General features: G+C 36.5%; 3 protein-coding genes and 1 non-coding gene across 6 annotated transcripts; 2 read left to right on the plus strand and 2 right to left on the minus strand.

The window, feature by feature from the left end:
* Positions 1-440: 440 nt before the first annotated feature.
* LOC109807430 (uncharacterized) lies at positions 441-4689 on the minus strand. The gene is made up of 7 exons (XM_020369945.3): positions 4265-4689; positions 4048-4115; positions 2971-3086; positions 1753-1859; positions 1177-1226; positions 994-1076; positions 441-898 (listed from the first exon to the last, which is right to left on the minus strand). Exons 1-7 carry the CDS (start codon positions 4320-4322, stop codon positions 784-786), a joined length of 597 nt encoding a protein of 198 aa, XP_020225534.3. The 5' UTR covers positions 4323-4689; the 3' UTR covers positions 441-783.
* A 2374-nt stretch (positions 4690-7063) lies between these two features.
* LOC109809596 (protein SMALL AUXIN UP-REGULATED RNA 12) lies at positions 7064-8854 on the plus strand. Of its 2 annotated transcripts, none has more exons than XM_083075798.1 (3): positions 7064-7218; positions 7416-7940; positions 8439-8854. In XM_083075798.1, exons 2-3 carry the CDS (start codon positions 7487-7489, stop codon positions 8837-8839), a joined length of 855 nt encoding a protein of 284 aa, XP_082931924.1. In that variant the 5' UTR covers positions 7064-7218; positions 7416-7486; the 3' UTR covers positions 8840-8854. The 2 variants fall into 2 exon arrangements, with proteins under 2 accessions (XP_082931924.1, XP_020228531.1); XM_020372942.3 differs by having other exon boundaries at positions 8458-8711.
* A 2841-nt stretch (positions 8855-11695) lies between these two features.
* LOC109807195 (uncharacterized) lies at positions 11696-14646 on the minus strand. 2 transcript variants are annotated; one of them, XM_029273675.2, is made up of 7 exons: positions 14434-14646; positions 14166-14219; positions 12840-12984; positions 12566-12682; positions 12383-12464; positions 12149-12200; positions 11696-11989 (listed from the first exon to the last, which is right to left on the minus strand). In XM_029273675.2, the coding sequence occupies exons 1-7, from the start codon at positions 14563-14565 to the stop codon at positions 11972-11974; spliced, it is 600 nt and encodes a 199-aa protein (XP_029129508.1). In that variant the 5' UTR covers positions 14566-14646; the 3' UTR covers positions 11696-11971. The 2 variants fall into 2 exon arrangements, with proteins under 2 accessions (XP_029129508.1, XP_020225307.1); XM_020369718.3 differs by having other exon boundaries at positions 12383-12477; positions 14434-14645.
* Positions 14647-26431: 11785 nt separating this feature from the next.
* On the plus strand, positions 26432-26537 carry LOC145958492 (small nucleolar RNA R71). Its single transcript, XR_014434333.1, has one exon. It is a non-coding gene; the product is annotated as a small nucleolar RNA R71 (small nucleolar RNA).
* The last annotated feature ends 1214 nt before the right edge of the window (positions 26538-27751 follow it).

The raw sequence follows: 27751 nt of genomic DNA on the forward strand, positions 1-27751 counted from the left end.
AATTAAAAAAAATTTATTTTAGTCTTTATATTTAAATTTTGTTAAAAAATTTATTAAATATTATTATATAAAATTTATTAATAAAAATATCATATTAAATATAATTAATATTGGATAATTATCTTAATTTATCACATTTAAATATGTTATTAATGATTTGAAGATTTAAAATAAGATTTTTAAAAATTACAGAAACTAAAAATAATAATTTTAAATTTAAAAAATCAAAAATAAATTTATCTTAAATTTTACTAAAAACAAATATATTTAAGCCTTTATTCTTTTTAAAGTTAAAATGCTCGGGAGACAAGACATATTCCTCACTCCTGCATTTCTCCTTTTATGATTCACATCATTTCCAAAGACCTCAATCTCTTAAAATAAGGGAAAAGAAAAGGATAAACAGGCATTTTCCTGAATGCAAGCTAACAAACAATTAATTTCAAATATATGGCAAGAATGATGGTTTATATTAATATTTTCGGATTAATTCCGATTAAAACCCGACCAAATGTCGAACAAAAAATTTAAATATGCAAACCATGCTATTGTGGCTTGCCCTCCTTACTGGTACAATAAATTAATACAGTACAATTTATTGGCGTCCAAAATGTAGCCCGTCGAAAATTACACCATGATCTCTCTAATTTGATAAAGGTGCTCCGTGAACACGAAAAAAATACAAAAATAATGCCTATGTGATCATCATTTATCAAAATCAATGACTACAAAACTGAGAAAGTTGCACTCTCTGCATTGAACCCCAAAATAAATGGGTCATTACTAGTGTGGTTTCGGCACATAACCATCAACAGCGAAGTTCCGAGTGGCAGCAGGAATGGCCAATCGAATTCCATCAAGTTCAGGTTTTGCAATCACTTGACAACCCAGACGTGATCTGCATAGTTTTAAAAATTAGTCAAGGTCCAATTTTGGGTGCCAAATACGGAAAATGAAAATTTCAAAACCCGTGTTCATGTATAGGATACCCACGTTTCAGTAAGTCCAAAAGCTAGATCCAACATGTCGTTTTCCTCATCAGTTGGATCTTCCAATTTATTGTAATGTTCTACGTCCTGCACAGTAATTAGATCCTCTTGAAAATGGAAAACGGTACAAAAAAAAAACAAAAATAATTCAAGCAGCATTTCATTGCATATATCACCCATGATGTACCATGATTATAACATGGCAAGTTGAACACGCAAGCGAGCCCTCGCATGCTCCTGCAACAACATCAAGTAAGAAATAAGGTATGCCAATTAAGTAACTGGCCGAGTGCGAATACTTGACAGGATGCAAATCGAAATGTTATGTGGCACACGAGAAGAGTCAGCATATCCATCATAAGCAAGGGGACAAGGTTCTTCTCAATTGAACAACTTGTCTCTAAAGTGGGCAAGTAAAAGTTTATTCAGCCTTCATTTGATTTAAAAGTGTATAGTAATTTGTGCCTAAACCCATTAAAATTCAAGGGTACAGACACTAACTTGCTAACTTTAAACAGTCTCCTTTTAAGGGAGTTTTTTTCCTAAGCAAAGGCAACACCCAAAATAGACTACCAAAGTCTAGAATGAAAACGAATCTAGGAAATTCAACAACAAAAAAGATTATCCCCATAGGAAGTGTGGCTAGATGGATCAAATAAGAGCTATGTGCTGTCAAACATTTAAAAAAAGAGAACAGTATTCGGAAGACTAAAATAAATCTTAAAGAGGCCAAATAATAGAATTCTTAAATCAAAGATCTTGCCTTCTAGTTCAATGTCATTTTCATGAGCAGCTTCTAACATAGACATTCCAACAGGAACTCTGATATGCTGTTCTTCACCATCCTTATCAATAAAAGTTACAGATATCCTGCATTATATTGCCTCAGAGTAAGGAGCAGAATGACAGCTATCCATTAAAAAAATAAATTCATGATGCACTATTGTTATCTAATAAAATATATGGGCAAGGTACAACTGGTCCATCAGTAATTGTCTAATCTGTCCCAAGGGAAGTTAACACTGGCTGGTCGCTTGTATATAGGTTAGCATTTGATTAGTAGGTAGATTATTACCATCTACTATGATCATGAGATTTGGAAAGTAAAACTTTTCAAGGAAATGTGCCTGCTGCAACAACTGAGGCTTAGTGATTTTGCTATTGTTTCCATTATGGTTAAAATATCAGAATCAAGCAGCAACCTAACTCCTGCTCAGATATCATACCATATCCCCATGGCAGACAACATGAAATCTTAGTTGGATGCATAAACATGATGTAAAGTTAGAGCAGAGTGCTAAACCTCAATTCTCATGTGACATTAACATTCTCTGCTTCTGACAAGCTCAGCTACATAATGTCAGTTCTTAAATCTTTTGTTTTGAGGGGGATCAGAATATTGCATATGCTGTATGATAAAGTGTAACCATGTTAACCACTAGAGTTGGTCTAGTTGTAGGGGGTTGAAAGAGTATTCACATGGTCCTAAGTTCAAACTCTATTGCTGTTGTTATATTCTTATGGATAAAAAAAACAGTGTAACCATGTTATATTTTGACAGATAACATGGGTACACTTAAATAACTTAGATTGTCTAGGAAAAAAATAGACAATACGAGAGCCATTTTATAAGATTGGAAATTTCTTGTTCAATGACCAAATCATGCTTAGCAAGAAACAAGAAAACAGCAGTTAACAAACAGTATGTGAAGTGGACCCATCTTAACTGTCAAAAACATAACATCATCGCAAAGAAAATTACCATATTTTACATGGGAATTTTATAATATTCATTTTTTTAAGTGTCCATAATCTTAACAAAACATTGGTGAAATAATATACATATATAATCAACATTTCTGCATCCAAAATTACAACACAAACACAACCAATTGAAAGATTTTGAAAATTTGAACGCTGTGACATTTAAAAAAGGATTGCATACTCACAGAATATGTCATCTCAAATAAAAAGAACTTACGTTTCTTTCTGTTCACTCCTGTCCTCAGTAGTGTTGTTAGTAGTCATTGTTGAAAGGAAATGATGCTTTTCAATCATGGCACCCTTGTATAACTTAGTAAATGAATGCTGTTGAAACTATTAAAAAAAAAACTCATAAAAACAGAGATAAGCATAAACCAATGCCATAAGAAAATAAAAAATTAACAAAACAATTTCTCCATTAACCCTGAAGCAAATGTTTACACAATTTCTAAAATTTGAGGATTGCACAAACATTTTGCCATTTAGTTTCAAATTTGACATTTATCTAAAATGTTAATTATTATAAAACCCTCAGCCATATAATCTCCCCCTACTCCAATCCTAATAGAAGACTTCCAGATTTCTAGGTTATTTTGTTTACTAAATGCTAATTTTGTTCCAACGATTCAAAGACAACAAATCCCTACTAGTATTAAGATCAATGTACGAAACCAATAAAGTGATACATAAAACCAGAGTACAGTGTTAAATTTATCTACATCTTCAGAATAGTCAGAACCAGAAGCAGAGAAAAACATCGCACTAATTGGATCCATTTTTTTTCCATTCCTCTGCAAACCACAAACTTATTGGCCATTTTCCTACAGAGTGGAGAATCAATCACTTCAACTCCAACCTCCAAGTCCCTTCTAATGATAGAAAAGGTTAATGTCATCATCACACCCTCCCAATCATTCAATATCTCCAATCTTCTTGATATACGCCCATACTCCATAGTTTAATATCTATTTCATCAAAGTGCAGAACACAACATACTTCAAAAACATGAGCACTCACTTTTCACAAGAAACAAAATAAACAAAAAACAGATTATATTCTGGTTGTTATTCAAACAAAGCTAAAAATCATACAAGCGTCTGCATCCATCAAGTAAACTTAATTTGTTACTATCTATTGAGGAAGTAAATACGATGTGAAAATAACAATTCATAGCTTAATAGAATGATTCAAAAAGCATGGCTGTTCCAGATTGTTAAACTTGAGAGAAAAATAATCAGGAAAGGAAAAAAGGACATTCCAAATTCAGGGACTTGTTGAAAAAGAAATGACTAACCGGAGGTTGCAGGTAATTATATCTGGCGCTTCGAATATATCCTACTCTACACATGGATGAACAATTCCCTGTCAAAGTATAAAAAAATAAAAATGATTTGAATTATAGAGTCAATACCATTAGATGTTCTGATCATGCTATGCACATTATAATATGATGATAGCAAGAGGATATGTATATAATATGCAGAGAGAGGAATATTAACAAGAAGAAGTACTTGTGTAGAGGTGTTTGGCGATCGAAGCTCCGACTCTGGCTAATCTGGAATTTAGCATAGTGATTTTAGGGGTTTAAGAAACCCTAAAGTTGCAGAGGAAATAAATAAATTGATATGAAAAAAGGATCTTCACTCGGGAGAAAAAAAATGCAATTTGAGAAGTTAGGTCTGATTTTAGGGTTTAAGAAACCCTAGCCCTAAAATTGCAAAGGAAATATAAATATAAATTGATATGAAAAGGGATCTCCGGTCCAGAAAAATTAAGTGTAGACGATAACAATAGCCACAAAGCATGAGTGACAGAGTTGAGTTGCAAAATCAGGCTCCAGAACAGAACGATGAGATGAGACACTCCAAGCCCAATAATCCAAGCCCAACCATGAAATTGTGCAACCTTTTATTCATGACGTTTGCTTAACTTGGATTTGGTTGACACTCGCTCCACTTCATTTTGCTTAATATTTTCTCTCCATTAGATGTGTATTTTTCACCTTACAACCACAACAGAAAAAAAAAAATGGTTTTCAATTATAAAAATAACTTGATACACAAACTAAAATACTAGTCAAAATTGCATGAATTTAGTATTTCATTGATTTTATTGAACTTGAAACTCACAAACTGTTGATTTTTATCCAGATATTTAGTATTTTACTATAGAATATGGATATCAAATATTTTTAGCTGTTTAGAAATATGAAAATTATTGAAAGAAAAGTTGATCAAATTTATAGGATTTTATAATATGCAATATTAGGATTTGAAGAGAAGAATTTCAAGATTTTTTTTAATTTTTTTAGGTAAACTTTAATAATGCTAATAGAAGACGATATAATCAATTTAATTATAAAAAAATAATAAATTTTTGAAATTTAAAAACCTAAGTAGGAAAAATTGAACAGAAAGAATAAATTTGCTAATTTTAAAAATTAATTAACTTGAGAAACATAAAAGAATAAAATATGTTAGTTCGAAGAAAAATAAATATATAATTAAGGGCACATACTAATGTGCCAGAGAGGGAAGTAAAGTCTAATAACTTTATTCCTTGGTGTTGGTGATATCCTAAACAACCTGGTTTATAAGAAAAGCAGACAGATCAATTAAACCGGACAACTTTAATCATACATCATAACAATCAAAGGCATGAAAATAGAATCACCGACAAATTAAATAAAGATCAGTTAGAAAATCTATATAATTTATAAAAATCACAATTTTTTTTTCCAGCAACTATGTTTATGTGTATAACCTATAAAATTGTATAAAATGTTTTTAGTGTCCATTTTTACATGATTTTTTTTCTTATTTTCTTTTCTATTTTATTCCAAAACTTTTATTATTTTCAATTATTTAATACAGGTATGAAGTATTTTTTTTCCCTTGCCAGTGTAAATAATAATGAAATGCTATATTCACATTAATGGTTTAAATTATTCCATTTTCAGCGGAATGAGAAAATTTAATTATATGTTAATATTTAAAAAAATTAAATTACATTTTTAATTCTTCTATTTTTATTAATATGTAAATTTGGACTCTTTATTTTAAAATATAGTTATTTAGACCTTTTATTTTTTAAAATATAAAATTTTGATTATAACATCAATTTGATATTTGTTAATCGTTAATGGTTGAATTTTAATATTGTCTAATAAATTGTCACTACTTAAATGATGTAATATGACTAAAAATTTAAAATAATATATAACTTTTTTTTATCTATTTTAACGAGTAATTGGCATTTGTTTTGTTAATAATTTTATTTATTTATTTTAATTTTTTTATTATCAAATATCAATATATTAAATATCATATCATTTGAATATAAAAATAAATGATAAAATTTAATGATTTATAAATATTAATTTGATGATGATCAAAATTCTATATTTTTAACATTAGATAAACTAAATGTCTATATTTTAAAATAGAGAAACTAAAATTATAGATTAATAAAAATGGAGAGACCAAAAATATAATTTAACTTAAAAAAAATTTACACTTGCATTTGATAATATTTTTACCGGACTATTACATTGTAATTAAATTAAAAAGATTAATAATACTACGTTTCTTCAAATGATTTAAATTTAGTTTAGATTTTTTGGTGTATATGTATTTAGTTTAGATTAGCTATATTTGTAATGGTTTTTGCACGGCTACTAAATTTGCAATCGTATTTATTTATTTTTGTTACCTAACATTTTTTTTAACAACAAAAGTTTAGATAATGATAAGATAAGATTTCATCTAATATTAAAGTTGACTATCAACTTTTTTGAAAACTTTTAATGAGATGTTACCTAATAGTCTAAAACACATTTAAATATTTAAACACAAAAAATTAAAGTAATACTTGTAATGAGATGTTACCTAATAGTCTAAAACGCATTTAAATATTTAAATACAAAAAATTAAAGTAATATTATTGATATGCAGTCTTTATAAAAAATAAATATACATATATTACAACTCGAATTTTTATAGTTTTGCAAGAAAAAAAAATTCATAAAACGTATACTTAATTTTATAGACAATAACTTAACAATTTGAACTGAAATTGTTCACAAACATCTCCAACTGTTGTCAGACATTTTTAACTATCATAAAACGTTAACTTTTGCAAATATTAATATATGTAAAGACAAAAATTATATGCATAAATCATCTAAGCATTTTCAAAAAAGAAATAAATTATCTAAACAATAATCAAACGTCCAAAATAAAATTTAACTTGTTTTAGTATTTTTTTTTTTTTTAAATCAGGCTGAAACTATATATATATACAAGTGTAACTAATTTATACAACCCAGCAAAGCTAATTGCCAACGCAACTAATGATATAGCTTTTCCAACCATAAAAATAGACATAGTTGAAGCTTCGTCATTAGTTTCAAATTTCATTCTCTAAAACCTTCTTATCTCCGCACCTAATGACCCCTCTGTATCAGGTACCAATCTCTGCATTCATTCTTTTTTCTCATTTATGTTTGGAATGCCAATTCAATATGATCTTCACCATCAACTATTATTGCTGCTGCTAAATGTTCCATTAAGAATATTCATCCCTTGTATAATACATGTGAACATGTGTTAAATCTAAACATTAATTGGATGAGGTTGTTTTATTTTTTGTTTTTGCATTTAGTGTAACATCTGAAGAAACTATTTCCGGAGTTGGATCTGCTGACTTATAATCATCAAGGAGAAAGTTGATCAATGGATGATGCTGGAGGGTCGAAATTGAATGGAATTAAGCAGATAGTGAGATTGAAGGAAATGTTTCAGAAGTGGCAAAGTGTGACTCTGGGATCAAAAGAGTCCAACAACAACCATTCTGATGTGACTCATGATCATGGTCATGGAGGCATATCACCAATGATTAACAAAAGGCTAACAAGTGTTGTGTATTGTGACTCTGATGAGGATAGTTGCTACAGCCCTCAACCACCACATGATGTTCCCAAAGGCTACTTAGCCGTCTATGTTGGGCCTGAGCTTCGGAGATTTATCATTCCCACAACCTACCTTAGCCACTCTTTGTTCAAGGTTTTGCTCGAAAAGGCTGCAGAAGAATTTGGATTTGATCATAGTGGTGGACTCACCATTCCATGTGAAATTGAGACCTTTAAATACCTCTTGAATTGCATGGAGAACCATCATGATAGCTCCAGTAAGTTATTTTTCTTATTTAATATCATTTCATATAGGTTGTTATTTCCAGAAATTAGTCTTTGGAATATCCTGAGTTCACCTAAAAAAATATAGCTTTCTTTTTTAAAAATAAATCTCGTTTTTCAAGAGATTAGTCTTTATCCAACCATCTAAAGCTGGTTTCATGTTTATTGAGCATCTTAATGGATCCAATTTATTTTTCTTTATTTTCACCATTATCATACTGCTTATAAATGAATTTGCTCTTCACCAAGGTGAAAAAGAGAGGAAGAATATTCGTCTTTGTTGTTTGATCTTTTTCACCTTTTCCAATAGTAATATACAAATGTATAATTCTATACCATTTTTATTATATCATTCTCACACAAGAACAATAAAACAAGAAAAACGCATGAATTCAAAGGCATTCTGTCTATGTTTTACTTTCGCAAAACAATTGTGAAAAATGGTGTGCAATGGGGTATGAGTAACTCTTTCCTTTTTAACTAACTTTCAGACTCTTGGTGGAATTGCAGCTGGAAACACAGGAACTATGGAAGAATAATAAATTACTCTGATCCATATAGAGGGGAAATCATAGTGGTTGTTTCAAGTGTAAGGGAGATTTCACTTGCTTCCTTCTTGGTTTTGATTTCTTACGTGAACAATGATAGAATACCACAATTAGAAAAGTTTCTGATGCCTCATTTGTTTGTACTTTGTAGAACAGTTGTTAAACATCTATGTACTTTGTTTTGGTTTAAGAATTCCATCCAATGTTCTCCTAATACACGTACTTTGCCAACATATTCAAATAGAACATTTTTGACATGCAATGAACATTATCCACTAAGGGATGTGAAAATGCGTTTCTTTTTTGGGTTACAAGTACTTGATTTTCAGTTGTGTCGTTCTTAATCATCATTCACCTGATCGAGGCTTGGTTCATGCACCTCTAATATGGTTTTATCATGAGATGTTGAAAACTTTACGCAAAGCTATTTCTTTTTCTTAGAACGTGGATTATAGATTTAATTTAGTTTAAAAAAATTAATTTATAAAGTTAAAATTGTTCTCATTTTTATAAATTTTTAATTATTTTATTTCTAAATGAAATTTAAATATTTCTTAAATGATGAATAATACATTTTAATGATTTAGGATAAATAAAACTTAATTTTTTTAATACATTTCTCATATTCAATATTATTATACTTGATACGTATATCAAATGATGAATAATTCTTTTACGTAAATAGCTATGTTATTATATTAAAATGTGAATTATAGATTTAACTTAATTTTATAAAATTGGTTTGTAATGAAAGAATTATTATTTATATATTTTTTGATTGCTTTATTTTTAATTTATCAATGTGAAATTTAAATTTTTTTATTACTTTTCTTGTTTGAAAAGGAGAGTAATATAAAAATGTGATCATCATGTGCTTCTATACATAATCTTTGAATCAAATCCCGTTTTGAGCTGTCGCAGTTCCATTCAGACCATATGCCGATTTATTATTTACTATGCTTTGATGTCCTGAAAATAAAGCATACGTTATTCTCTTCTTATCATATGCGCACATGATGGATGGGAGACAACATGAATGTGATTTCTAAAAAGATCCGATATTTATTCTTTTTATATTCATTATTTATATATTAATATGATGATGTTGAAGAAACGTGTTACGTGTCCTTGTTTTTGGGCCATGGCTCATGAACAAACATTGTCCTTGCACAACTACTTGGGTTTCTTGCTTTTCATTTTGGCTGATGATATATACACCTCCATTTTTTTATACACACACCCCCTTTTTAAAATAAATATATTAAATTTTTAAATTATCCTTAATATTAATTAAAATATAAAAAAATTATCCTGGAAAGTTTTTTTTGGAGGTGTATTTGTACATAATTATGGAAAGTACTTTCTAGAATACTAAAATTACTATTCCGGAAAGTACTTTCCGGAATACTAAAATTACTATTCCGAAAATAACTTTCCGTCGAAATAATTCTAGAAAGTACTTTCCGTAACACTAAAATTACTATTGCGGAAAGTTCTTTCCGGAATTATGGTAACATACACACACTGTTAATATTTCGGAAAGAATTTCTACAATAGTAATTCTAGTGTTACGGAAAGTATTTTCCATAATTATTTCGACGGAAAGTTATTTCCGGAATAATAATTTTAGTATTCTGGAAAGTACTTTCCGTAATTATTCTGACGGAAAGTTCTTTTCAGAAGGCTCATGATATATACACTTCCTGTTTTTTTTATAAGTACACCTTCTTTATTTTTTTTAAAAAAATTATAAAATATTATATATATTTTTTACTTTTAACTTTCAATTTTCTGCTATTTTTTTTTCACACACTTTGTTTTCTCTTTCAATTTTTACATGCTACCAAAATAGGTGGGGTGAAGGAAAGATAACGGGATGCATGTAAAAATTGAAAAGAAAAAAAACGAAGAAAGATCTGTAAAAAAAAAGTACTAAATTAAATATTGTGAATGTAAAATTAAAAAAAAAAGCAAAAAATTAAGAATATTTTAAAATTTTAATTATTTTTTTTGAAAAAGAGGTGTACTTATAAGAAAAAGGAGGTGTATATATCATCAACTTTTGAAAAACACTTTCCAGAATAATTTTTTTTATTCCAAATAATATTAAGGATAATTTAGGAATTTAATATTTTTTTTTAAAAAAAGGAGGTGTATGTATAAAAAAATGGAGGTGTATATATCATCAACCTTTCATTTTCTATTAATGGGCTTGCTTTTATCAATGTTCATCAAATCAAACATAAATAGGGGTGTAAACTGAATTGATACGAACTGACTTAATAAGTTTAAATTAAATTTTTAGTATTTAAATCAGAGCTAATCTAACTGGATAAAATTTAATATTGTATAAATTAAATTATGAATTTTATGTTTTTAATTCATAACCTAATCCAATTTGATTATATAATAATAATAATAATTTTTTATCATTTGTTCAAGATAATATTTTATGTCATTGTATTTTAGATTAATAATATTATAAAAATACAACATATTTATCTTAAACTTTATTTTATATTAATATTTATTGCTTGAATCGATAATAATGTAACAAATCAACAAAATTATTTTAAAATTTAGTTTATATTAATATTTACTTTATTGATTAATAAAAATACATTTATAATAAAATATCAAATAATTTACATATATCAAATTATTTAAATCATTATTAAAAATAAATATTTAATTAAGTTGATTCGATTGACATAATTTAATTCAACCTGATCATTGATGATTAGATTGAATTAAATTAAATTTATAAAAAATACAAATTTAACTTAATTTAATCTATTGAATTTTGATCAATTTAAATAACAGATTTATTCAAGTCCGTTCCAACCCAACTCAACCAACTTATATTCCTGTTTGGCATAGAAATTAATTTGTAAAACATAGAAGTCATTTTAAAAAATGTCAGTTTGTGTGGTGACATAAAAGTGTCTATTGGGAGTGCAGTATCTAATTCATTTCTTTTGGAGTTGGACCCAAAAACCCAAGTCCAAGTCATTTAAAACACACAAAGAGACTTATTCACATACAACGCGCCGTTTCAATATTTTTAAACTTTAAGCATCTCATTTCTCACATTGAATCCTCTACGGGTTCTCATAACCATTTTTGTCATTCTCCCGACAATAATCAGTTTACTAAATTTCGCGCATGCAGAGGACTTACCAAAACCAAGATTGGGAGTCTTACATAGAAAACGTAGATGCTATTCTCTAGACACCAATTCACATTGATCTCACATAATTGAGCCTGTGTCAAACGTGCATCTCCTGAACTAATCCGTTAATAGTTTTATTTACAGACCAATTAAAATGGAAGTTTTAAACAAAAAAGATATAGAGTAAACACTATCCAGCGTCACACAGAAAATGCAAGGGTCACTTTACAAACTGACAAGAATTATTACCAGCCCCATTTTTCCTCCATTGCTGAGATGATCCATCTCAAGCATTGAGTAGCATCTATATCAGGACCAGGAACTGCAAATAAAAGAAAGTAAATTAAAGGTAAACATTAGATCATGTAAAATCCTGGTTTCCTTATATTTTGAAGTTATACAGAGCCAAAATCATCTGCAAGTTTAGAGACTAAGTTAGAAGAAATAGATGAGTAAAATAACTCTAAAACGAAGGTCATACCTCCCACAAGATCATCAATATGGTCCTCAATCTGAGTGCCAATTTCACCAACCTGAACACATTTAAGATTTAAGCATATTGTAAACACCTACTATTACTTTCTAACACAAATTACTAAATAATACTTCCTTAACACTAGAAGGAAATATATTATACAGAAAAATATATTATACAGACAGACACAACAAACGAAAATAGAAGGAAAGAGTCAATTCTTATCTGGTAGCTACGCACCACAAACACACAAGTTTGTTCATAAGAAGCATCTCTGATGTAGTCTCTGTAGTACGTGCGCTCTCCGGAACGGTCATTATCTCTATAAATGCAACCTAAGCTCATAATTCTACGTCGTTTAATCATTCCAGTCAAATTTGATAACCTACTACAAAAGTGCAAACAACATTTAATATTTCTTACCCAATATTTGATTGTTTGCAGGTAGACTGGACAATATGCTTGAAAAGTTGGTTATCATCCGCCAAATCACTTGGCCGTTGTCTGGGTTAGTAATTTTTCCAGTTTTGAACAGGTCACCTGCAAAAATATTTGTAAAATTCTTAACAATGAAAAGGGGGTAAAGTGTCATCAGATCTCAAATTGTTGATAGTAAGTAGCAACCAAAGACTGTGTTCAGTCGTGAGCCTAAAAAGACTAGGAAAATGAAAATGGAGAAAATGCTAAAATTATTTACTCAGTTGTGCTTCAAAAACCGTGGGTTCAGTGATTCCCCTTGCATTGGGGTCGAGCTCATAGTAACCCATTGGTCCAAAATTTACATAGATGGCACGTACAAAGCCAGCAATATTGAGTCTGCTTGATAAAATTTCTTCCACGGGCTGAAAACAGAACAGTAACTAACTTAAAAAGGTGAGTGAAGACAGTAAAAATCTACTTATTCTTAATCAAGTGATTGATCTTAGAAGAAAATTTCAAGAAGTCAGTGTGAGACACCGCACAAAAATCATGTGCCTTTTAGATTTAGGGAAGTCCAGTTTTAACCAGAGTCAATAGAGAGAATTGTTTCACAACAGCACCCGAACTCCAAATAAAAATATATTAACACCATGCAATCAATTTAAAATGAAAGACAAAAGCACAGCTGCATCATAAAAACACAATTTTTTTGTTGCTTACACCTATATAAAATTTCAGATGTTGTCTTATTAATTAAGCAATAAAATGGAGTGGTTAGCCAGAAACTTGAATGCTTTAACAGAGAAATTGGAGTTGCAATAGGACTATTGAGTATTGACATAGTTTCTCTGTTAAAGGACAGAATACAACTCTGTTATGTTAAAGCATGCATTCCTTTCAACAAATATGTTAGTCAGATTGCATTCCTTTCTAAGGAAAGAAGACAAATTTTTAACTATGTATCAATCAACTTCATGAAAAGAACAAGAAGGCAATTTGCATGTAATTTGGCACAACAGAACCCCTTTTTTATATGCTTAATAGATTTATTTAAATTGCTAACTTGACAATCTCTATTATGACCATCACTGGTAAAGGAAATTCAGGGTCTTAATATTTTTCAGAATGCCGAGTTCATCAAGCCATCAGAGAGTCCATCATCAAAGATTTCATTTAGTGTGACTGCAATTTTGTTTCTCAACTGCAACCTTAGATCATTAGAATTCAAAAACTAGTAATTTTATTACCGGGATGGATGACCTTAGTGGATTTCTGTTGACAAAGGCTGCAAAATGAACAAGCTATGTAAAGATAACTTTGTAATAGGTGGACCCGTTGAGGTGTTTATTGCTAGGAAAAAGCTGTACAAGGTTTTACTTGGAGCAGTGCAATTTGAGCCAAAGCTTACATTGGGTAATTCAAGTGCACTGCTTGTTGACCTCAGTAGTCCTACCCTATTAAATTGGTTTAACTTGTAGAATAAATGAAATTGAGAATGCCACTAAGATGTATATCTTACTGTAACTCTTTGGTTTAACTTTTTAAGTGCGTATCCATCAACTTAAGGTAAAAGAACAAGAACAGGGTAATTTGATTCACTAACCGAGACATAAGTTGCAGCAATACTTTCAACGCGATAGGGATAATTGAGCTCGGTCTGCAAAATCAAGATGCAATTTTTAGATAAGGACTAAATGAAATAGTTACAAAAATAAATGAAATTCTTTCTGAGTTATTAAAAGAGTAATCCCTTTTCAAGTGTTTCTTGCATTTATTTGCCAACTAAATTTATGTTAACCATTTTTTTTAAGTAACTATGAATTCTTGTTGCTTCTTGTAATGTGTAAAAGACAGGGATAATTAAAGATTACCTCATCGTCATCGAAGTAATCTTGAGCGTCAAATTGATATAAAAGATCATCGAGCAAGAAAATGACTCCTTCAATGGGGATACCACCCCTGTCGCTGTTGGAATCATCAGAATCATATTCTTGGCCACCCATCGCTGACAATGTGAGAGAGAAAATAAATGGCGGGTAGAATCAAATGCTACCTTTAACTTTTCTTTCTTTTCTATGTTATGTGCTGACTGGAAAAGAGACACTTTATATAGTATTTATTTTTCAAGAATTTTATTTATTGTTGCAGAAAACCAAAAATACTGAATATGCTTCTCAAAATTAAATTATTCAATAACCGATTGTAACGACCCGGCAGGTCACTACACTCACCACACAGTACACCAGAAACTCGAGACAGGATAGAACGAGTATATAAATATAGTGTCTAGAATATAAATATATACATTGTCCTACATCCGACTAGAGTTAGAGTGTAGAATACAAAATACATCCAAAGCCACTATATCAAGCAGCCGTAACAAAACAAAACAAAACATCCATAGGAGTCAGCTCCGCCTACCAGCTGCAGACTCACCACTATCCACCACCTATCCCTGCTCTGCTCCCATACATAGTATGATCATTGCAGTCCAACCACATGGAAACAACAAAAGGGTAAGCTAGCATAAAAAGAAACAACATGTAGAAAGATTTAAGTAATATAAACAACTACAACTATCAATACTTCATCAACATACATCCCATCGGTTTTTCAACATGATCATCAATAAGCATACAATGCGTCGTCACGCATATCAACTCGGAGATCTCCTACAACAACTCAGCCTTTCGGCCTACGTCAACTCAGCCTTACGGCCTACAACAACTCAGCCTTGCGGCCTACAACAACTCAGCCTTGCGGCCTACAACAACTCACATCAATATTTCAGCACAACATAACTTATACATTTCAACATATCAACTCACAGTTCAACAAATCAGCCACAACATAACCCTACTTCTCAACACCTTCATCAGATACAATTTAATATCAATAATAACTTTATCTTCTAGACATCATTTCATAACCTTCTATTTCAATTCAACTCAGCACAAAACTTCATACATAACCATCCCATCTCCGCGCCCGGCGCACACGTGGCTGCGCCCAGCGCAGCGCAACCAGAGAGCACCAGGGGGCCAGCGCGTCCAGCGCAGGTGTGCCCGCGCCCAGCGGGACTCAACCAGAGAACCCAAAACTATCTCGCGCTTAGCGCAATAGTCTTTGCGCCCAGCGCTAGCCGGGCAGAGACTCAAGGAGTCCCATGCGCCCGGCGCACTAAAACCCGCGCCCAGCGCGGGGAAGGCAGAGACCTCCCTTGGTCTCGCGCCCAGCGCAATTCAAATTGCGCTCAGAGCCCACAAGGCAGAGACTCCTAAGGAGTCTCACGCCCAGCGCGACAAGGGGCGCGCTTAGCGCCCAAAAGAAGAACCAAAACCTGCCACAACTGGTATCGCGCCCAACGCGGTCCAAGTCACGCCCAGCGCGGGCCAGTCAGAGACCCACATTCTCAAGCGCGCTCAGCGCACTCATCATTGCGCTCAGCGAGCTTAGCCAAATGGGGTCTCCTGGTGGCCATGCGCCCAGGCGCGAAGAACCGCGCTCAGCGCGAAGCTCAGCAGCAGCCAACTATTTTCGAAAAACTCTTCAAAAATTTGTAGAGTAATAAGAGAACCCCACATGCAATCAGTCCGATTTACTATAATTCCATCCAAGAGTCCAAAAATACCACCTTTTTCAACATGCAACAACAATTCAAAGATTTTTCCCAAAATTTCTCAACAACCCCGAAACCCCAAAGAAAACAAACTTTCTTTCAATTCAACCACGAATTATCCATCAATCAGCATCTAATGAGTTTCTAGAACTCGTCCACAACTGTTGAGATTTCCGTTGAAGTACTTTTATTTATAATTATAGATTAGGTTACTTCCCTCAACGGACTCAAACACGGCAAGTGTACCGGCCGTACAAGTAGTAAAAATATCGTATCCACAGGGATTAGAAGGTAATATAAGCATTTATTGACTATTCGTGACTAAAGAATAATTCCAATTTCATAGTTTGTGCAGTGAATGCAATGTTGTGACTTTTGGAATGAAAGCTGTAAATAAATATTGTTTTGTGAGTGGAAAAGGTAAGAAATGGAATTGTGGTAATGTGAGGTTGTGGGGGTCAGGTTTCACCGGACGTAACACTAATGTATCCTTAATCTCTTATTACATTCATTGTTCAGTCAATCATAAATTTACTCAGACCTAATTCCTTAGAGAAAGAGCCTAGGTGCAAAATATTGAATATCAATCCCTTGAGTACTCAATACCTCCACCTGCATTACCGGTTAGGGTTTTAAGACTACTAATGGGTCAAGCCCTATCCCTAGGTACAATTCCCACTAGGCATATGTTCAAAACTAGTTTCAAGGATATTTTCCAATACTCAATGAAACCTTAAATCATGCAAAGGGTGATCAAGCCAAAGCAAGCATTAAGCATGGAATCATACACAACAAGGGATGAAACAAAACATATATATCATTAAACACAAAGGGATTACAATAGAGTTTGTTGGTTACATCAAAACCCCAATACAATGGATAGAACCTCTCAAAACAAAGAGGGGAAAACTAAAATAGAGATGGAAGAGGAAAGGAAGAACCGAAGGAAAGACCCACACACGAACGGCTTCAAGCTCCGAGAATCCCTTCTACAGCTCCCAAAACGCGCCCAATGTGTGAATGAGGGAGAAAACCCTCGAATTTTTCCTTTTATGCAGCCTGAGGAAACAGATTAGGGTTATTGCGCCCGGCGCGTTACACTTTGCGCCCGGCGCGGGCTTCCCCTGATGCTCAATGTGCTCTCTGCCTTGAATTGTGCCCGGCGCAATTATAAATTGCGCCCGGCGTGGTTGCCTGCTCTGCTCCTTAATTCTTTTGATTTCCACTCCTTTGGCCTTGTTATCCTCAATTCTCTACTTGAATACCTGCATATACAAAATAATCAAAATGAGAACAATTATATTGCAATGATACAAAGAATGGAAGAATTTGATCATTAAATCTTGTATAAGTCTCATCCAAAAAGAGGTAAAATTGAGACTTAACAACTCCCCCAAACTTAGAACCTTGCTTGTCCTCAAGCAAAAGGTAATTAATCTAGCGGATAACAAGTAATGCAAGTGAGTCAATTTCTACATCCTAGTTCACTTGTATCTTCTTTTCGCAAGCATGAACCTCAGATGAAATTCCAATCACAATTATTGCAATAGAACATGACAAGGTGCAAACAAAGGTTTCAAAAGAGATCAAAGAGCTGAGAAGAGTAATGACTATCTGTGTATGCATCCTCACTAGGAAAATGTTTCTCTCTATGCACACTAGTGTATCAGGGTGAGTGTTTCTCTCTAGTCTACTACTCACGCCACATAATTCAACTTTGTTCTTCGTTTCCAAATGAAACCAGTGGTAAAACAAATGCAGACACTTATCACAAGGTCTTTATTAGGGCAATCTGGGTCAAGCAGGGTTAAGCGGTAGCAGTTTTATGGTTTTTCAAAGATTGAAGGTGCTATAGCTTAAGAGAGCAAATAAGATTTTTCAATGATGTCCCTCTCCATACCCCATTACAACAATTAAGCACATGCCCTTTACCTGATCCAAGCCATTAGCCTTTATGAGATGCATATTTACATTTTTGCATCTTAATATTTTTGCTTTTGTTTTGCTTTGTTTTTCTCTCTTTTTTTTTTTTTTTTTTTTTTTTTTTTTTTTTGAAATGGCTGACCACATACTTTCTTCTTCCCAAAATTTCCATTCTTCAACTCCCCCAAACTTATTTGATGTTATCAGTTTGCTCTCTTAACCAAAGCAAGGGTTATGGTTAATTTTTCTCTGGTTTGGGATAAGTGGAAGGTGTGGTGTTTAGGCTTATGAAGGTTTGGGTCAAGTGAAAAGTGGGGATGGCTTTTTGGCTTAGATGGTTAACAAAATATGGAGATGTGAATGCCTTGATCCTATAAGTGCACAACATAAGCAAACCACCAGGGAAACTCAAGCAAAGTCTATCATGCAACCTGAGCGTAGTTCACTCATCAGTGTTTAGGCTCAAACCTCACCCGGCTATGCATCCACAACTATCAAACTCAGCTCAGTTCTATGATCAACATTGAAACCCGTATGCAACTAGTCATGAACTAAAGATCTAATGTGGCTTGAAAACGTCTAAGGTACATACACTATATACATCAAGCAAACTACAATCCAGAATCAACCACAAGCAAAGCAAGTATCAACAAGATCAAAAACCATGCTAAAGCAGCATATTCACAAAAATAACCAACAAAGTAATCACCAAAAAGAAATGGATATATAAATTAAGGTTCTGGGACTAAAACAGTTAAGTAACTACAACTGAAAAACAGAAAAATTAAATGACAACAAATAACAAAACTAAAATGGTCCAAGGCCAGCTCAATCTTCATCATCATGGGCCTGGTCATCCTCAGCAACTCCTGGGTCAGCAGCACCTCCAGCATCCTCAGAAGCTCCACCCCCCCAAAAGAAAGGAGCCTGGTCCCCAGGCCACCCCGTGTAAGCGTGATAATCGGCGGAGGTGGGGAACTGGTAATCGGGGGCAGAGTGCAGTGTGAATCTCCTGAAGGCATCAAACATGAAGGTCTGTCCACGGTGGAGTGATGCCATCTGGCCCTCGTGCCTCTGCATGAAAGTATCCATGCGGCCCTCCTGGCGCTGCATGAAAGTATCCAGGCGGTCCTCCTGGTGCTGCATGAATGTGGCCAAGCGACCCTCCAAGGCGTCAAAACGCTGATGGAAAGTGAGTGGAGGGTCGGAGGCAGCAGCATCATCTATGGGGACGTCTTCCTGGGGCTCAGCCATATAAATAGGCTCGGGGGCAGGGGCTGCTGCTGGTGCGCGGTCCTGGCAATAGGCAGATATGTATCTGCTGTCAATGGCCCTGCCAGGACCCTCAAATGGTGGCGAGTGGACATCCACACCTGCCAACTGGCATAACTGGGTGATGAGGGATGGATGTCCTAGTGCTGACCCCGGTGCGGAGTTGGCGCAGCCAGCTATCTCCATGCAGATGATAGCCCCCAGATCCACGGTCCGCCGAGTCATGATACAATACATAAGCATGGACCGGGTCCAGTGTAGGTCAGAAACGTGGGAGCACGGGAGAATGTTGGCATGCACCAAAGCTGACCAAATGCGAGCCACCATAAGAAGATCTCTGCGTTTCACATGCAGAGGTAGCTGAGCTCGGTTCCTATGGAACCCACGTCCTGGTATACAGATGGCAGCCTCGACCACAGCAGGATCCATCGCAGTGTGGTTGTAGTTGCCATACTCGTTGTGCTCATCCTCCCTCAGTGTGGTCCCCAAAAATTCATTTATCGTCCGAGCATCAAAGGGGACATGCACACCCCTAACATAACTGGTGAATGGGGCAAGCCCCTCCTGTCGCAGAGCGTTGGTGTAAAACTCCTTGACCACAGCTATGTTAGCCGGAAGTGGATAGGAACCGAGCGTTCCCCATCGTCGTCGGCGCATCTCTGCTTGAAATTCGGGGGCCTCGCCTGGCTCCAACTCGACCCTTCTCTCAAGAATAAATTTCTTTGCACTCACTGACTCAAAGTGCTTTTCATTGCGTTCTGTGAGGAAGATATCAGAATAGGGTCGAGATGGTTTACGCGGAGTTTGCCCTGATTTGCTCTGACGCGGGCGTTTGCTGGAAGATGCCATCTGTAGAAATTAAACAAGAGAAATCCCAGGCAGACAGAATGAGTATAAAAATATATACAGATGACCAGTGCATTTTACCGAAGAGGAAACTAGCCCTAGACTGGAAATGGAATTTAAAACAAAACTAAAAACAACCTAAAAATGGGTTTCAGAGGGGAATTGCGCCGGGCTTAGCAATTCACGCGCCTGGCGCAGAGAGTGTACTCTCTGGAACCAATTGCGCTGGGCGCAAAAATAAATTACGCCGGGCGCGAGTACACGTTTTCAGAAAAATGGCCAGAACGGGCTGTTCCAAGATCAGAACGGCCGTTCTTAAATTTGAAACGGGCCGTTCTGGAAATGGAACAGGGCGTTCCAAAGTACCGAAACGGGCCGTTCTGGAAATGGAACAGGGCGTTCCAAAGTCCAAAACGGGCCGTTCTGGAAATGGAACAGGGCGTTCCAAAGTCCAAAACGGGCCGTTCTGGAACCAGAACGGGCCGTTTCGCAGCTTCAGCCCTGGGTACCGCGCCTGGCATGGTTGCACCCCAAAATAACACCCCAAAATCCCAAAAAGAAGAGGAAAAAAAAGCAAAACAAAGCAAGAAAAAATTGAGTGTGAACCTACTGGAGGTGGAGTGCGTGGAGGGAGGAGGAAAACCGCGTGCCCTTGAGGGTTGGGAAAAACGTAGGTTGAAGGAGATGAGTAGGAGTTGAGAGAGAGTTGAGAAAACTGAGTGAAATGAGAAACGTGGGTGAGGAAGTTGAGTTAAGGCATTCGCGCGGTCGCGCCGGGCGTGAAATTACCCACGCCGGGCGCCATATCAGTAAAAATCAAAGGTTTGCCCTTCTGGTGTTATGCCGGGCGCGGCAAATGATAAGCCCGGCGCAATTAATGCTCAACCTTCCAGTGGTCACTGCGCTTGGCGCGCCGGGCTTGGCTAACCCCTGGAGTTTAGGCGGGGCGCTAAAATAAATTGCGCCCGGCGTGAGTCTTGACAGAGACCACAATGCTCTAGGTACGCTGGGCGTGGATAAGACAAGCCCGGCGTGATTAACTCATAAGCTCTCACCTAGGTTTTTCACTCCTTACACTCCTCACAAATTCAACTTAAATCTATCCACTCAAGCATGATTCACACACTCAACACAGAATATCAAACACAAACAACACAATACAACATACATATCATAGAAGATAAATATCCACACCACAAGTCCTAGAACCAGTAATACAAACAATTATAACACAACAATAAACAATAAAAATTAAAAATAATAAGTAACTGCAAAACACATAAAAACAAAGTTCAGATCTCTGGGTTGCCTCCCAGGAAGCGCTTGTTTACTGTCCCGAGCCTGACAAGAAGAAACCTCAAGGGTCTCTAAAAGAAAGGATACAGCAAAGTCTTTCGACCTCTTCACCCAAGTAGGGTTTCAACCGCTGTCCATTTACAACCCAACTTCTTTGTGCCTCAGGATCTTCAATTTCTATGGCACCATAGGGTTTCACCTCCTTAACTCTGAAAGGGCCAGACCACTTTGATCTCAGTTTTCCAGGAAAGAGTTTGAGCCTGGAATTGAACAGAAGCACATACTGGCCTGCCCTGAACTCTCTCTTCAGAATTCTCTTGTCATGATAGCTTTTGACCTTCTCCTTGTAGAGCTTAGATGATTCATAGGCTTGGAGCCTCAATTCATCAAGAGCATGCAGCTCCAGCTTCCTCTTCTCACCGGTGCTGAGAGGATCAAAATTCAACAGCTTCAAAGCCCAATAAGCTTTGTGCTCCAGTTCCACAGGAAGATGGCAAGCTTTTCCATACACCAACTGAAATGGAGTGAGACCAATTGGAGATTTGAAGGCGGTTCTATAAGCCCATAGAGCTTCATCAAGCTTTGTAGACCAGTCCTTCCTTGAAGCTGAAACAGTCTTTTCCAGAATCCTCTTGATCTCTCTGTTAGATACCTCAGCTTGCCCATTGGTTTGAGGGTGATAGGCGGTGGCAATCTTATGATGGACTCCATAATGTTCTAGAGCCCTCTCCAATTGAGTATTGCAGAAGTGTGAACCTCCATCACTGATAAGTACCCTGGGGGTACCAAATCTGCTGAATATGTGCTTCTTGAGGAACTTCACCACTGTTTTGCCATCCGCCTTGGGTGTAGCAATGGCTTCAACCCATTTTGAGACATAGTCCACCGCCACGAGAATATACTCATTTGTGAAGGACGAAGGCAGTGGACCAACAAAATCTATGCCCCAGCAATCAAACACCTCAACTTCCTGCATGTTCTGTAAGGGCATCTCATGCTTCCTTGTGATTCCTCCGGCCCTTTGACAACTGTCACACTGCTTGGTGTGACTATGGGCATCTTTAAAGAGTGTTGGCCAATAGAATCCAGATTGAAGCACCTTGGCAGCTGTCCTCTCTCCATTGAAATGACCTCCATAGGGGGAGTTGTGACAGTGCCACAAAATACTCTTGGCCTCCTCTCTTGAGACACACCTCCTCAATAGGCCATCTGCACCAATCTTGAACAAGTGAGGGTCATCCCAAATGTAGTAGGTAGCATCACGGAGGAACTTCTTTTTCTGGTGCCATGTGAAATCTTCAGGGATTACTCCAGCTGCCTTGAAGTTTGCCAGGTCAGCAAACCAGGGTCGCTCTTGCACCATGAACAACTTCTCATCAGGAAATTCCTCCAAGATCTCCCTCTCCTTCAGGGTCACCTCATCATTTATGAGCCTTGAGAGGTGATCAGCAACCAGATTCTCCTTGCCACTCTTATCTCTTATCTCCAAATCAAACTCTTGAAGCAGAAGAATCCACCTAATGAGTCTTGGCTTGGAATCCGGTTTGGTGAGTAAGTATTTAATGGCTGCATGATCTGTGAACACAACCACTTTGGAACCAATCAAATAGGACCGAAACTTTTCCAATGCAAACACTATGGCTAGCAACTCTTTTTCAGTAGTGGCATAATTGATTTGTGCCTCATTTAAAACCTTGCTAGCATAGTGAATGGCATGAAAAATTTTAGTCCTTCTTTGGCCTAAGACTGCCCCAACCGCATAATCACTAGCATCACACATGAGTTCAAAATCCAGTTTCCAATCTGGGGCAGTGATTATGGGTGCAGAGGTGAGTCTAGCCTTCAAAGCTTCAAAAGCCTTCATACAAGAATCATTAAAACAAAAAGGAGTGTCTTTGTTTAGGAGATTGCTCAGGGGTTTGGCTATCATTGAAAAATCTTTTATAAAGCGCCTGTAAAAGCCAGCATGCCCTAAGAAACTCCTAGTACCCTTGACATTGATGGGTGGAGGAAGTTTTTCTATTACCTCCACTTTGGCTGGGTCAACTTCAATGCCCTTGTGAGAAATCTTGTGCCCCAGAACTATCCCCTCGGTCACCATGAAATGGCATTTTTCCCAGTTGAGTATAAGGTTGGTCTCCAAGCATCTTCTAAGCACCACTTCAAGATTAGTCAGGCATTCGTCAAATGAAGACCCGAACACGGAGAAATCGTCCATGAAGACCTCAATGCTCTTCTCCACCAGGTCGGAGAATATAGCTAGCATGCATCGTTGAAATGTTGCAGGAGCATTGCACAATCCAAATGGCATCTTCCGATAAGCAAAGATACCAAAAGGACAAGTGAAAGCGGTCTTCTCCTGATCTTCCGGATCCACCACAATCTGGTTGTAACCTGAATACCCATCAAGAAAGCAATAATAAGCTTGACCAGCTAATCTCTCAAGCATCTGATCCATGAATGGGAGTGGGAAATGATCCTTCCTGGTAGCCTTATTTAGCTTCCTATAATCAATACACATTCTCCACCCCGTGATCGTTCTAGAAGGAATCAGCTCGTTCTTCTCATTCCGAACCACCGTCATGCCACCCTTCTTTGGAACTACTTGCACAGGGCTCACCCATGCACTATCAGAAATAGGGTAGATCATGCCGGCATCTAACAGCTTAATCACTTCCTTCTTCACCACCTCTTTCATCACAGGATTAAGCCTCCTCTGTGGTTGAGCAACCGGCTTGTACTCATCCTCCATAAATATTTTATGCATGCAATAGGCTGGGCTAATTCCCTTGAGATCAGAAATAGACCAACCAATTGCCCCTTGGTAGAACTTCAGAACTCTCACAAGTTTCTCCTCCTCCAATGGGGATAAGGAGCTACTTATGATAACCGGCTTGCTTCCACCTTCATCTAGAAACACATACTTTAGATGAGAAGGGAGTATCTTCAACTCTAGCTTCGGGGTGATCACCTCCCCATCATCCTTCGAATCTTCCATGTGCACTGAGTCCGGTGTCACCTCCTTATATGAGTCAAGGCTCCTCAAACATGCCTCAACCTCTCTATCTTCTTCTTCATGGAGGTATTCAACCATATTGACTAAGACTTTTTCCAAAGAGTTAGTGAAAGAGATATGCTTCCTGGAGTCTTCAACAAGTTCATCAATGACATCAACCCGGAAGCAACTGCTCTTGTCCTTGGGGTAGTGCATGGCATCAAACACATCAAAGTTAACCTCTTCATCATTCACTCTCACCTTAAGCTTCCCATCATCCACATCAATTAGAACTCTTGCAGTCTTCATGAATGGTCGGCCAAGAATGAGAGGTACATCAACGTCCTCTTCAATATCCATCACCACGAAATCAGCGGGAAATAAGAAACGGTCCACCTTCACCAGAACATCCTCCACAATGCCATGAGGATACTTCACAGATCGATCCGCCAACTGCAAAGTCATGCGAGTAGGCTTCACCTCCAAATCGCCAATCCTCTGAAGCATAGATAAGGGCATGAGATTGATGCTAGCCCCCAAATCAAGCAAAGCCTTCCCAATAGCTAAACTCCCAATAGTGACTGGGAGAGTGAAACTACCAGGGTCCTTGGATTTTGTTGGCAACATCTTCTGAATAATGGCACTACACCCCGCCTCCAATGTAATGGTCTCCTCTTCAAAATACTTTCTCTTCTTGGTGAGGAGCTCTTTCATGAACTTGGCATATGTAGGCATTTGCTCTAATGCCTCGGAGAACGGAATGTTAATTTGCAGGGTCTTGAAAATCTCCAAGAACCGAGCATATTGCCTCTCCTTATCACTTTTTGAAGGTGCATGAGGATACGGTAAGCTCTTGGTGGGTGGCACCTTCACAATATTCCTCTCCTCCATGGGTGCCTTATTCTTTTCTCTACTGATTCTTTCTTTCTCTTTTTCAAGTTCTTTTTCTTTCTCCTTCTTTTTGTCATTTTCAATTTTTTCTTTATTCTCTACAACCGACTCACTTCCTCCACTCCTTCTCCACACTCCTGGGCCCTTTAAGATGATCTCTTCATCAACACTATCATCATCATCTTTGCCTGTGTCATTCTTCTCCTTGCTCTCATCATTCTTCTCGCTCTCCTTCACCACAAACTCCCGACCACTCCTTGTAGATACTACATTCAAGTGCCCCTTCGGGTTTTGTTCAGTGTTGGCTGAGAAAGAACCTTTATGCTGCTCTGCTAGCTGCTTTGCTATTTGCCCCACCTGTATCTCCAAATTTTTAATTGAGGCATCAGTGTTCTTTTGGTTGGACATGGACAGTTGCATGAATTGTTGCAACGTGTCTTCCAACTTGGTGGTTCTCTCATACAAAGGTGAGTGTTGATGTTGATGTGGAGGTCTGCTACTTGATGAAGCATTCATGTCTGGTTTGTTTCCACCATAGTTATTTCTCCACCCCTGATTTGAATTTTGCGGATAGGGATGTTGAGAGAAATTTTGCCGCCCTTGATTCCCCATGTAATTCACTTCTGCACCTTGGGGATCAGAAGATCCGGCACAATGACCATTAAGGTGGTCACCTCCACAAAAATCACATGCCATCACTTGTTGCATAGGAGGAGCATTAGAGTGCATAGCTCGAAGTTGTTGAGGAAGCTTGGCCATCTGTTGATTCAAAGCTTCAATTTGTTGGGAAAGTATCTTGTTTTGAGCCAACACCGCATCTTGAGTACTCAACTCCAAAACTCCTCTCTTGGTTGAAGAACTTCTACCATGCTGGCTCCTGAAGTCTGTGGAAGCCATGGACTCAATGATTGTGATAGCTTCTTCAGCAGTTCTGAACATGACTGACCCTCCAAAAGAAGCATCCAATATCATCTTGGTTTGAGGTTGTAGCCCATTACAGAAAGTTTGAACTTGAAGCTCCACCTCAAAACCATGATTCGGGCACCTCCTCAACAATGATTTGTACCTCTCCCATGCTTCACATAGTGGCTCATCAGCACCTTGAGCAAAAGTAGCAATAGCAGTTCTGGCTTCAGTGTTCTTAGATGGGGGAAAGAACCTGGCTAAGAATTTGGTCTCCACATCCTTCCAAGTTGTCAGGCTTTGGTTTGGCTGAGAATGAAGCCAAGCCTTAGCCTTACCATTCAGAGAAAATGGAAATAACCTCATGAAAAGTGCCTCTTCATCAGTCCCAGAAACTCCAACTGAACCACACAACTCATAGAAAGTGTAGAGATGAGTGTGTGGGTCTTCATGATCCAGGCCAGAAAATTGATGAGAACTGATAAGCTGTAGCAGTGCAGGCTTCATTTCTGCTAGTTTGTCGTTCATTGTAGGCCTCACAATGCTTGAGAACTCCCTCGGGCTAGTGTAGGTGAAAGTATCACCTATAGTGCGCCTCCGGGTGTGATTTTCATTGTGAGTACCATCTCCACCTTCCATGGTGAACTCAGGAATGTCAGAAACAAAAGCTTCAGGAAACTGAATGGTTGGTTGGCTAACTGGATTTGCTCTAGTCCTCCTTCTTCTCCTATTGCTATTATTCCTCCTTGCCGTGCGTTCAATCTCAGGATCGTTTAACAATGGCTCAGAAGAAACAGTACCTCTGGTTCGGATGGTACCTTGCATACAAGAGAAAACCAAAGACTAGAGTGCACAAGTCAGCACAAAGAATTAGTTGCTGAAACAGAAATTAGCAATAAAAGTAAAGGAACAAGTCACAAATAGCTATAAATACTAAATCGCCATTCTAATCCCCGGCAACGGCGCCAAAAACTTGTTGAGATTTCCGTTGAAGTACTTTTATTTATAATTATAGATTAGGTTACTTCCCTCAACGGACTCAAACACGGCAAGTGTACCGGCCGTACAAGTAGTAAAAATATCGTATCCACAGGGATTAGAAGGTAATATAAGCATTTATTGACTATTCGTGACTAAAGAATAATTCCAATTTCATAGTTTGTGCAGTGAATGCAATGTTGTGACTTTTGGAATGAAAGCTGTAAATAAATATTGTTTTGTGAGTGGAAAAGGTAAGAAATGGAATTGTGGTAATGTGAGGTTGTGGGGGTCAGGTTTCACCGGACGTAACACTAATGTATCCTTAATCTCTTATTACATTCATTGTTCAGTCAATCATAAATTTACTCAGACCTAATTCCTTAGAGAAAGAGCCTAGGTGCAAAATATTGAATATCAATCCCTTGAGTACTCAATACCTCCACCTGCATTACCGGTTAGGGTT

This window comes from Cajanus cajan, chromosome 5, assembly GCF_000230855.2.
Source record: "Cajanus cajan strain Asha chromosome 5, NIPB_CcT2T_4, whole genome shotgun sequence".
NCBI lineage: Eukaryota > Viridiplantae > Streptophyta > Magnoliopsida > Fabales > Fabaceae > Cajanus > Cajanus cajan.